Source organism: Podarcis melisellensis (genome assembly GCF_964234715.1).
Source record: "Podarcis melisellensis genome assembly, chromosome: 12".
Classification (NCBI taxonomy): domain Eukaryota; kingdom Metazoa; phylum Chordata; class Lepidosauria; order Squamata; family Lacertidae; genus Podarcis; species Podarcis melisellensis.
This window is the reverse complement of record NC_138544.1, coordinates 61,098,733-61,111,332: the sequence shown is the minus strand read 5'-3', so window position 1 is coordinate 61,111,332 and position 12,600 is coordinate 61,098,733. Positions and strand designations below refer to the sequence as shown.

Genomic DNA, 12,600 nt, shown 5'->3' with positions numbered 1-12,600 from the left:
TAGGTCTCCCACAACAGCCCTGTTTGCCACATCCAAAACTTCATTGATATATAATTTTATGGTATTACCCCAAAAGAAAGTCGTGTTATGAGCCATCAAACCTCGGAAATACACTTTCCCCAAAAGGTTTCAATAATTTTGGCCACGTGTACTTCTACTGCTTCTATCTCCACCCAGATCCAAGGGATCTCCTCGGCACTGCGCCAATTGGGCAACCAGCATCGCTGGCTTGCCAGCCTTCGTCTCAGTCTTGGTCCTCCCTACCTGGGTTCACCTTCTCTGGCTTGCTCCCAAAGCGTCAGTCCAGGCAGCCATCAGCCGCTCTGTGTCTCCTCAGCTCACCCCTGCAAGAGAGGCGTCAGTTTGCAATTGCAGCAGCAGCAGCAACTGACAACGGCTGCGTCTTTGCTCCAGCTGGGAAAGTTGAAAAAAGAAAAAAACAAGAACAAAGCGGACTAGCGCCTTGACTTCTGCTTTTCCCCAGGTGGGGTACGTTGAACTGGAGAAGCCAGGGCCGACCAGTTCTTCTCTCGCACATCATTGACACTGCACTTGCTTAGGAGCGCCTCGCGCGTGCCCCGACGGCCTAAGGGATGTCGCTGTCCGAAGCTAGTAGAAAAGCCCGGTTCTCGCAGCTGACACCCCGCCCAGTCGAGGAGTCTCCAGAACCTACCTGGAGCCAGAGAAAAACACAGCAGGCTGTCCTCCACACCCATTTCCGTCCAGCCATAGGAGAGGTCATGGAGGTGCCCGTCGATCTGGGCAGAGTCTATCCTCGGCCACCGGCAAAGGCTTTTCAAGGCGCCTTACAGAACGCCCACGAAGCGTTCCAGAGCCCCGGACCCATGCGGGGGGAGGCTCGCCCCAGTCACCAGGCGTCGGTCTCCGCGACGGCAGGGTCGTCTTCCTTGGGGTTCTACTTTCAAGAGCCCAGCGCGCACCAGCAAGACCCGGCTTCGTTGGAGGAGCAGCCCCGGGTGAGCAAAATGCTGCAGCCCCCTGACAAGCGGAAGGTGCCCGCCGCGTCCTTGTCCGCCCCGTCCTCTCTGGCCCTACTGGGAGGCCCTTCTTTCCAGAGTTGCCCGGGGGACTTCAAATACATGCTGGGCGAGAGCAATCTTCTGCAGGCGGCAGAAGGAGGCGAGCCCCGCGGAGGAGGCAAGGAAGCCCTATGCGACAAAAGTGACTACCTGAGGGAGAGCTCCAAGGAGCTGGGCAAAGCCGTCTCCGCCTCCATGGGCTTGTTGGTGGAAGCGCTCGACGAGCCCAGCGGCGGCGAGGTGGCGGCGACCCGCGGCGACTGCATGTTCGCTGGCGCGAACGCTGGGCCCCCGACTCTGGGCTGCTGCAAGATCTTGGAAGCCGAAGCGGGAGGCGGCGGAGCGCTGGTCATGGAAGGGCCGGGATACCTGAGCCGCCACAAAGGCTCTCAGAAGCTGGAGGAGCTGTCGAGGGCCTTCCCGAATCGCGACTACTACAACTTCCAGCTGGACCTGTCCTCCCGTGGGCACATCAAGCGGGAGAGCCCCTTGGAGCCGCAGTGCCGGCGCGCCCGGGATGTGCCTGCTGCCTTGGCGCCCCACTATGCCGGCCCTCGTGGCCCGGGCTGGCACCCCTTCTTCACCGCGGAAGGGCAGCTCTATGAAGGCACACCCCCGGCCTCCTGCGGCTACGCCAGGTGCCAGGACCCGCCATCTGGACAAGAGGGCACAGAGTTCCCACCGTCCAAGGTGTGGTACCCCGGAGTCATGGTGGGCAGGATGCCCTTCGCCCCAGCTGCCGGATGCATCCAGACAGAGCTCATCCCACGAATGGAAGGCTACCCGGGGGCCTACGGAGACATGAGGTAAAGGGCTAACACTTGCTCAGACAGTCCTCACCAAGGGCCTCCTGCAATTTCCTTGGGCGTGAATTGGTGCATGGCAGGGGTCCAAAGGAGGGCTTTGACCCAATGGTTGCTGGTTCAAGCCACGCTCTGCTCTGGAGCTTGTTTAGTCATTTAGTTGTGTCCGACTCTTCGTGACCCCATGGACCAGAGCACGCCAGGCACTCCTGTCTTCCACTGCCTCCCGCAGTTTGATCAGACTCATGTTTGTAGCTTCGAGAACACTGTCCCACCATCTCGTCCTCTGTCGTCCCCTTCTCCTTGTGCCCTCCATCTTTCCTAGCATCAGGGTCTTTTCCAGGGAGTCTTCTCTTCTCATGAGGTGGCCAAAGTATTGGAGCCTCAGCTTCACGATCTGTCCATATCCATATCCATATCCAGTTCTAACTGTAGCTTCTTGTCCCACATAGAGAATTCTCAGGAGACAGATGAGGTGATCAGGCACTCACATTTCTTTAAGAACTTGCCATAGTTTGCTGTGGTCGACACAGTCAAAGGCTTTTGCATAGTCAATGAAGCAGAAGCAGATGTCTCTCTAGCTTTCTCCATAATCCAGCGCATTTTTGCAATTTGGTCTCTGGTTCCTCTGCCTCTTCTAAATCCAGCTTGCACTTCTGGCAGTTCTCGGTCCACATACTGCTTAAGCCTGCCTTGTAGAATTTTAAGCATAACCTTGCTAGCGTGTGAAATGAGTGGAATTGTGCGGTAGTTGGAGCATTCTTTGGCACTGCCCTTCTTTCGGATTGGGATGTATGCTGGCATATTGAGTGTAGCACCTTAACAGCATCATCTTTTATAATTTTAAATAGTTCAGCTGGAATATCATCACTTCCACTGGCCTTGTTATTAGCAATGCTTTCTAAGGCCCATTTGACTTCACTCTCCAGGATGTCTGGCTCAAGGTCAGCAACCACACTACCTGGGGTATCCTTGTCCATGGAGTTTTCTTGGCAGGGATACTGGAGTGGCTTGCCGGTTCCTGCTCCAGGTGGATCACGTTTGGTCAAAACTCTCTACTATGACCTGTCCATCTTGGGTGGCCCTGCACAGCATAGCTCATAGCTTCTCTGAGTTATTCAAGCCCCTTCGCCATGGCAAGGCAGTGATCCGTGAAGGGGGCTCTGGAGCTACTCAGAGGTAAATACCATCAGGTTTGCAACCTGCCTGCTGAGCTTGCCAATCAAGTATAGATAAAGCAAAAACTATATTCACCCTTCCCCTCAAAAAAACCAAAAAACCTTACCCCAGTTTAATCGGGTAAATAAAATTATTTGTCAGCATAACTTTTGTGAAAATTGTTTATATACTTACTTATTTATAAGACTTCATTTATCCCCAGGGTAAGAAAAGGGGGGGCACATTATCTACCTGGTCCGGGCCTCTGCCTGGCTCTGCAAGGCCCTGTATTTATTTAAAGTTTCTATTCTGGGTGCTCCAGGGAGTTTCTAGAAATGCATGGGAAAATTAAACTGGGTAAATTTGTGCCCATAAATGTGGATGAACTCTCACTTCTGAAGTGAGACTGCATTTTGAGTTAAGCTGTGCTGCAAATATTATTTACCAGCAAGAGAGATCTCATAGTTTGTTGACAAATATAGCAAGCAGTTAATAACTTTTGCAAGCTTTAACTGTACTCTTTTCTAAATGGAAGGTTGGAAAATGCAATTGATATAAAAAATATAAACACAAAATTGATCAGTACGTGCCTTTATGCATGTGCCTTTTTAAAAATGCTGCTTTTCTCTTTGCTTAGCAAGGGGCACTGTCCAGATCTTGCCATAAATCATTGGTGAGGAATGCAAGTGGTACCTGTGTGGTACCTGTGTGATGCATCTTGGGCGATGCATCGATGCTGGCCCATAGAATCTATTGAGTCAGAGAAAATGGGGTTTGTTGCTCAGGTCTCCTGACTCAAAAGTTGATTCACGTGTGAACACATCTGCTATATGTCTCCACCACCCTTCTTTTTTGGCCCTTTTGCACACACAGCACGAATCAGTTCTGCCCAGGACAAAGTGGAAATAGATAGAATTTAAGATTTTGCATGCCTAATACCTGGAACAGTGACCATAACATTTCAGTTGTTTCCCAAGAAGTCTTTTTAGGGACTTATAGGGAGTAAGTATTTAAATCCCCTCGGAGTGCCATCCCTGAATGTGCTGTATCAATTTCGCATCCTCCACCTCGTGGGAAACCTTTTGGCAGTTTCAGATGTAGAAATTTGATAGACTGTGGATGAGAAGCAAACTAGTGTACTCAAGTGGTTTTTTATTTTATTTTAAGGAATATACTTTGTAAGCAGTTGATTACCCTTTCCCTTTCTAATACTTTTCTTGGGCTGTATCCAACTCTCTGTGGAATCTAATGGGAATGCCTCCCACTGATGTGAACGGAGCTATAATTGGCCTTTGCATTTGTGACTCCTGGCCCCCTTGTGATTTTAAAGAATTGCAATCTGAGCTGTTGAATAATATTTATTTCTCACGTTATCACTGGGTGGTAAAGCCCACTTTCCTCAAAACGGAACAGCTGAATCTTGCTGGTGCAAATGGCAGGGCTAATGAATTGCTTAAGGGCAAGTATAGAAAAATTCGTTTTCATTTTACTGGAAAATGGACTGCAGCTCCATTGGACAGACGGCAATGTCTCCTCTCCCTCACCATCCCAGTCATAAGGTAGTTGGGGATTGCTGCTGCTGCCGCCGCCACATCCGACAGGGAACCGGGGGTGCCCAATGCGCAACTGAGGGAGCTGCCGACCCCTCCCCCTATGCCGAGCCAGGAAGGAAAGCGGGGACTGCCCAGCAACCAAGAAGATCCTGAAGCTGGCGCAGGGGAAAAGAGTAGAGAGGAGAGAGAAGTAGCGGGCAAAGAAAGACACGGAGCCGAGACCTTGCTGCTGCCGCCAACGCTGCCACTGAGAAGGGAGAGGTAGGAAAGAGCACCGGGAGGGCAAGGGAAGCCGTGAAAAGACACGTGGCAGAGCCTCCCCCCCAACCGCAGCTAGCGTGCCAAAAGCAGGCAGAAGAAGCAAGAGGAAGGCTGCGCAAACCCCTGTCGCTGCTGCTGCGCCGAGGAAAAGGAGAGGGACGCCCGGCTATCCAGAGCTCCGGGCCGGAGGGACCCAGGAACAAGCGTGGAGGGGGAAAGGAGAAGCCCTCACCCTCCTGCCCTCACCATAGCGCTCCCGCCGGCGAGGGAAAGGAGGAGAGGTAAACACGCGGCTGAACCCAAGCCCAGCCCGAGCCCACCTCTCCGACGGCTAGTGCGCTAAAAGGAAAAAAAGGGAAAGGCGGATCTAGACGGATCCTCGTGAATTCATATGATTTTTTTCATTCAAATTAAATAAAACCACCATAATACTGTCGACCATGTCTTACTCTGTAGACAGCATCAAAAAAATCATGCATCCACTATTTCGTGGGGCCGCAGGGGCGCAAAAACATGGTTAGAAAACACGGATCCTCATGGATCCTCATGATTTTTGCACTAGATCAGCCCAAAGTCACCATCAGATCAAACATCATGGCCATGGGCACAGCATCCACCAGAAAAATCAAGGATCCGCGGCTTCCTGGCTATACCATGGCCCAAAAACGTGGTTTTGGAGCACAGATCCTCATGGATCTTCACGTTTTTTGCATTGGGCCAACCCAATCTCACCGTCAAATCACATATCATAGCCATGGGCACAGCCTACACCACAAAAAACTCGGATCCACACCTGCCTGGCCATACTGTGGCCCAAAAATGTGGTTCTGAAGCATGGATCCTCATGGTTTTTGCATAAGATCAGCCTAAAGTCACCATCAGATCAAACATCATGGCCATGGGCAGAACACACAAGACAAAAATCATGGACCCACGTCTTCGTGGCTGTACCATGGCCCCAAAACGTGGTTTCGAAGCACGGATCCTCATGGATCCTCACACTTTTTGCATTGAGCCACACCTAAATCACAGTCAAATCACACATCATAGCCAGGGGCACAGCCTGCACCACAAAAATCACGGATCCACAGCTTCATGGTCATACCGTGGCCCAAAAACATGGTTCCGAACCACGGATCCTCATGGATCTTCACGCTTTTTACATTGAGCCACCCCAAACTCACTGTCAAATCACACATAATAGCCAGGGGCACAGCCTGCACCACAAAAATCATGGATCCACGGCTTCCTGGCAAATCCATGGCCCAAAAACGTGGTTTCGAAGCACAGATCCTCATGGATCCTCATGCTTTTTGCATTGGGCCACATCTAAATCACCATCAAATCACACATCATGTCCAGGGGAACAGCCTGCACCACAAAAAGCTCAGATCCACGGCTTCCTGGTCGTACCGTGGTCCAAAAACGTGGTTTCGAAGCATGGATCCTGATGGATCCTCACATTTTTTGCATTGGGCCACACCTAAATCACTGTCAAATCACACATCATGTCCAGGGGAACAGCCTGCACCACAAAAAGCTCAGATCCACGGCTTCCTGGTTGTACCGTGGTCCAAAGACGTGGTTTCGAAGCACGGATCCTGATGGATCCTCATGCTTTTTGCACTAGATCCGCCCAAACTCACTGTCAAATCACACATCATGGCCAGGGGCACAGCCTGCACCACAAAAATCATGGATCCAAGGCTTCCTGGCAACGCCATGGACCAAAAACGTGGTTTCGAAGCACGGATCCTGATGGATCCTCATGCCTTTTGCATTGGGCCAGCCCAAACTCACCGTCAAATCACACATCATGTCCAGGGGCACAGCCTGCACCACAGAAAACTTGGAGCCACGGCTTCCTGGCCACTCCATGGACCAAAAATGTGGTTTCAAAGCACGGATTCTCATGGATCCTCATGATTTTTGCTCTAGATCCGCCCAAACTCACTGTCAAATCACACATCATGGTCAGGGAAATTAAGGGAAAATTAAGCGAGAGAAGAATACCAGTGACCTCATTGTGGGAGTTTACTATAGATCCCCAAGCCAAACGGAGGACATAGATGATGCCTTCCTGGAACAGATGGCCAAGCATGCAAAAGGAAGGGAGATAGTAGTAATGGGGGACTTCAATTACCCGGATATTTGTTGGATGTCAAACTCAGCCAAGAGCATAAGGTCAAACAGATTCCTCACTGTCCTTGCAGACAACTTCAGAAAATGGGAGAAGCAACAAGAGGAACAGCCATTTTAGATCTGGTCCTAACCAATGTTGATGACCTGGTTAGTGGGGTAGAAATGGAAGGATCATTAGGCACGAGTGATCATGCTCTTCTGAAGTTTACTATACAGTGGAAAGGAGCAGCCAAGCATACTAGGACTCAATTTCTTGACTTTAAGAAAGCCGACTTCATAAAACTTAGGGAAGTGCTGGGTGAGATCCCATGGACAGTACTACTAAAAGGAAAGGGAGTTCATGATGGCTGGGAGTTTGTTAAGAGGGAGATAGTAAAAGCACAACTTCAGGCAATACCAATGAGACGGAAACATGGAAGGTGCCTAAAGAAGCCAGGGTGGCTATCTAAAGAACTTTTAACTGAGTTAAGATTTAAAAAGGATGCGTACAAAAAATGGAAAAGGGGGGAACCACCAAAGAGGAATTCAAACAAATAGCCAGCACGTGTAGACACAAAGTCAGAAAAGCTAAAGCACAGAATGAACTCAGGCTTGCTAGAGGGTTAAAAGCAACAAAAAAGGCTTTTATGGGTATGTTCGTAGCAAAAGGAAGAACAAAGAAACCGTGGGGTCACTCAGAGGAGAAGATGGTGAAATGCAAACAGGGGACACAGAAAGGCTGAACTCCTCAATGCCTTCTTTGCCTCAGTCTTCTCCGATAAAGAAAACAATGCCCGACCTGAAGAATTTGGAGCAAATGATTCAGCAGAGGAAACACAGCCCAGAATAACTAAGGAGATAGTACAAGAATACTTGGCTAGTCTAGATGTATTCAAGTCTCCAGGGTCAGATGAACTGCATCCAAGAGTATTAAAAGAACTGGCAGATGTGATCTCAGAACCACTGGCAGTCATCTTTGAGAATTCCTGGAGAACAGGCGAAGTCCCGGCAGACTGGAGGAGGGCAAATGTTGTCCTATTTTCAAAAAGGGGAAAAGAGAGGACCCAAATAATTACCGCCCAGTCAGTCTGACATCAATACCAGGGAAGATTCTGGAGCAGATCATTAAGCAAACAGTCTGTGAGCACCTAGAAAGGAATGCTGTGATCACCAATAGTCAGCATGGATTTCTGAAAAATAAGTCATGTCAGACGAACCTGATCTCGTTTTTTGACAGAATTACAAGCCTGGTAGATGAAGGGAACGCAGTGGATGTAGTCTACCTTGATTTCAGCAAGGCATTTGACAAGGTGCCCCATGATATTCTTGTAAAGAAGCTGGTAAAATTTGGTCTTGACTATGCTACCACTCAGTGGATTTGTAACTGGCTGACTGACCGAACCCAAAGGGTGCTCATCAATGGTTCCTCTTCATCCTGGAGAAGAGTGACAAGTGGGTTGCCACAGGGTTCTGTCTTGGACCCGGTCTTATTCAACATCTTTATCAACAACTTGGATGATGGACTCAAGGGCATCCTGATCAAATTTGCAGATGACACCAAACTGGGAGGGGTGGCTAACACCTCAGAGGACAGGATCACACTTCAAAACGACCTTGACAGATTAGAGAACTGGGCCAAAACAAACAAGATGAATTTTAACAGGGAGAAATGTAAAGTATTGCACTTGGGCAAAAAAATGAGAGACACAAATACAAGATGGGTGACACCTGGCTTGAGAGCAGTACATGTGAAAAGGATGTAGGAGTCTTGGTTGACCACAGACTTGACATGAGCCAACAGTGTGACGCGGCAGCTAAAAAAGCCAATGCAATTCTGGGCTGCATCAATAGGAGTATAGCATCTAGATCAAGGGAAGTAATAGTGCCACTGTATTCTGCTCTGGTCAGACCTCACCTGGAGTACTGTGTCCAGTTCTGGGCACCACAGTTCAAGAAGGACACTGACAAACTGGAACGTGTCCAGAGGAGGGCAACCAAAATGGTCAAAGGCCTGGAAGTGATGCCTTATGAGGAACGGCTAAGGGAGCTGGGCATGTTTAGCCTGGAGAAGAGGAGGTTAAGGGGTGATATGATAGCCATGTTCAAATATATAAAAGGATGTCACATAGAGGAGGGAGAAAGGTTGTTTTCTGTTGCTCCAGAGAAGCGGACACAGAGCAATGGATCCAAACTACAAGAAAGAAGATTCCACCTAAACATTAGGAAGAACTTCCTGACAGTAAGAGCTGTTTGACAGTGGAATTTGCTGCCAAGGAGTGTGGTGGAGTCTCCTTCTTTGGAGGTCTTTAAGCAGAGGCTTGACAACCATATGTCAGGAGTGCTCTGATGGTGTTTCCTGCTTGGCAGGGGGTTGGACCCGATGCCCCTTGTGGTCTCTTCCAACTCTATGATTCTATGATTCCATGGTTCTAGGGGCACAGCGTGCACCACAAAAAACTCAGATCCACGGCTCCCTGGTCATACCGTGGCCCAAAAACATGGTTTTGAAGCGCGGATCCTCATGGATCCTCATGCTTTTTGCATTGGGCCAACCCTAACTTACCGTCAAATCACACATCATGGCCATGGGTACAGCCTGCACCACAAAAAACTCAGATCCACGGCTTCGTGGCCACTCCATGGCCCAAAAACGTGGTTTTGAAGCACGGATCCTCATGGATCATCACAAGTTTTTCATTGGGGAACGCCTAATTCACCCTTTATTCAAATATCTTGTACATACCCACAGATCTGACCACAAACATCATGGATCTACTGCTTCATGGCCCTGGCCAGATGCTACCTTGGATATATTGGCCAATTTTTAGGTGGGTGTGCTGGGATGGAGGAAACGGAGTCAGCTGAATCTCTACCCATTAAAGATGGTCATCCAATGGCTGGGCCAGAATGATTTCAGTTCGGTTTGCCAGCTCCCAGCTCTTCATGGGGAGCAATAGTTACCTGTAGCCGCCATCAGGAGTCCCGGTGTGATCCTGAATGCCTCTGTCTCTATGGAGGCATTGGTCACAAATGTAGCCAAACTGGAATTTTTGAATCTATGTCAGGTTAGGCGATTTTTACCGTACCGGACCTTTTCCAACCTAGCCATGGTGATCCATGCAGTAGTCACCTGCAAACTAGACTACTTTAACTTGCTGTACACCTGAGCCGGGGAGGGCAGGGTATAAATGAGAGAGAGAGAGAGAGAGAGAGAGAGAGAGAGAGAGAGAGAGAGAGAGAGAGAGAGAGAGAGGTGTGTAGGGCTACCCTTGAGACTGCTCCAGAAACTCCAAATGGTCTAAAATGCAGATGCATGAGTTCTTACTTGGACTTTGTGGAGAGCCCACATTCAGTTGGTTGGTCATCAGCTGGATTGGCTCCAGGTGGAGTATCGAATCAGGTTCAGTGTTTTGGTGCTAATCTTTAAAGCCCTAAACAGTCTGTGACCTTTCTTATCTGTGGGAATTATCTTCCAATACACCCCCCATGAGTGTGACGCTCATCTAACAGCAACCTACTGATGGTCCCTGGCCCAAAACATATCCAGCTGTCCTCAACCAGAGCCAGAGCCTTTTTGGTGGAACGCTTTGTCTAACGAGACCAGGGCTCAGTGCAATCTATCTCAGTTCTCTCACTTGTCATGGTGAGTGGGCTTGCACATTCCTATGACCCTTGTGAGTGAAGCGGTTGGGAATCTCGTACTCCCAGCAGGGTCACCCAAGGTGGTAAGGTCAAAGAAAATTAAATATGCTCAGAGTCCTGTAGTGATTTCATGCTCTTTATTGCAGCTTGTAAAACAGTGACTGAATTTCCCCCCCAAACCTCAGGCTTTTATATACATTATTTACACAATGAGTCCCGTCTGACTGGCTGATTCTGCTTCCCTCCTGGAGCCTGATTGGTCTTTTCCTGCAAGCCAATCAGTTCTTGCATTCTAGCATGCCAACAGTGTCCTTCAGCTCTCTATATTGGACAAACAGGCCAAACCTTACGCCAAAGAATAAATGGACATAAATCTGACATCAGGAATCACAAGACAGAGAAACCAGTAGGAGAACACTTCAATCTCCCAGGACATTCTATACAAGATCTCAAAGTAGCTGTTTTACTACAAAGGAATTTCAGAAATAGACTGGAAAGAGAAGCTGCTGAATTGCAACTTATTACCAAACTTAAAACCATGGAGAGACCTGGTCTGAACAAAGACATTGGATTCTTATCTCATTATACATGACAAAGCCATTTTTCACCTTCTCACCCCTTGCTTTTTCCTGTAAGACCTATTGCAGTCGTTAAGAGTCGTCAACAGGCTCATCACAGCTATCTGCCAACCACCCATTCCCACCACCCTTCTGAGTAATACCCCTCCCCACCTTCTCACTATATAGAAGGGTCTGGAAACTTCTGTTTCAGTGTATCTGAAGAAGTGTGCATGCACATGAAAGCTCATACCAAGAACTAACTTAGTTGGTCTTTAAGGTGCTACTGGAAGGATTTTTGTTTTGTTTTGTCCATAAATAAGAATTCTATAGAAAAGGACCATCCATGCCATGATGATGAAAACTATATGTTTGGATTTTGCTGTATTATACCAACCTGTGGAATATGACAGTTCGCAGTTTCAAAATCTATTTGGCCACAGTGGATTGACAGTCTGGACACACGAAAACCTCTGGAAGATCTTTTGAATCAATGCCTATGCAAAAGCAGTGGTACCAGTCCTTGCAGTTTCCTTCACAGTAAACCATAGTTAGGTCACCACTGGGCCTCCTGCACCCTTCCTTCAAGAAACATAGTGACCAGCAGCCTTCAAACAAGGAAGGTAAAATATCTGAGCAATAGGTTAGTGTATCCTTCCATCCCTCTGGGCATGATCGAGACACAGTAATGTGACTCACGTTCAAGATTTGTCTCTTCTTGGGAGGAACAGCATCAATTTCCACTTGAAAATATTTGTCTTGTCCTTCAAAATACGTTTTCCCACAGTACTGTATTATTTCTATGTCATATTATTTTACTGTATTATGTCTATGTCATAGTCATACACACAGATGTTGCCAACTGAACCCACAAGTCCCATGGTTTGTAGACTGAGTGTGGGGAAGGTACAGTTGTGCCATGGGGGAACTGATGTACAAATCAGTGATTTGTCCAAACACTTCTCACTTTGTGTTGAGAATATGGCGCTGCTATCAAAAGAATCAATACTGGTCACTGTCAAATCCTCTTTCCCACTTTTTGGAGTGGAGGTCATCTGAGGCTGAGTGCTTTCCAGGTGTCTCATAGTCAGTTGGTGATCTTAAGGAGTCCAACCCCTCAGCAGCCTGCAATGAATCAGATGCTGAAGCTACTGTTATCTTTTCCGGCAGTCTGGGGAACTTTCTTCCTGATCTACTCTTCTGTCTTTTATTTCGCTTCAACTGTGTGAGCTGCAATTGGCAAGGCTTCCCTGGTTCTGGTGGCATGCTGATAGATTTTGTGGCAGCTGTAATATGGTAACAAGTCCTGGATGATGGGTGCGCACACAATGTCCTGTACGGACTGTGCATGCATGGCAGCCCATATGGTCGCCAGGAGAGCGGCTGCCCATACAGCCTGTACGGCCGCCGTGAGAGCGGCTGCCTGTACAGTTGCCGCAAGAGCGGCAGCCCACACGGACGCCGC

General features: G+C 48.5%; 1 protein-coding gene across 1 annotated transcript in view; it reads left to right on the top strand.

The window, feature by feature from the left end:
• Positions 1–1,235: 1,235 nt before the first annotated feature.
• LOC309380861 (androgen receptor-like) overlaps positions 1,236–12,600 on the top strand; it is a gene marked incomplete at its 5' end in the record, with an annotated part of 118,001 nt that continues 106,636 nt past the window's right edge. Inside the window, one exon of the mRNA XM_081930955.1 lies at positions 1,236–1,846. Within this exon, the coding sequence (XP_081787081.1) occupies positions 1,236–1,846 (611 nt within the window). The remainder of the gene's footprint in view (positions 1,847–12,600) is intronic.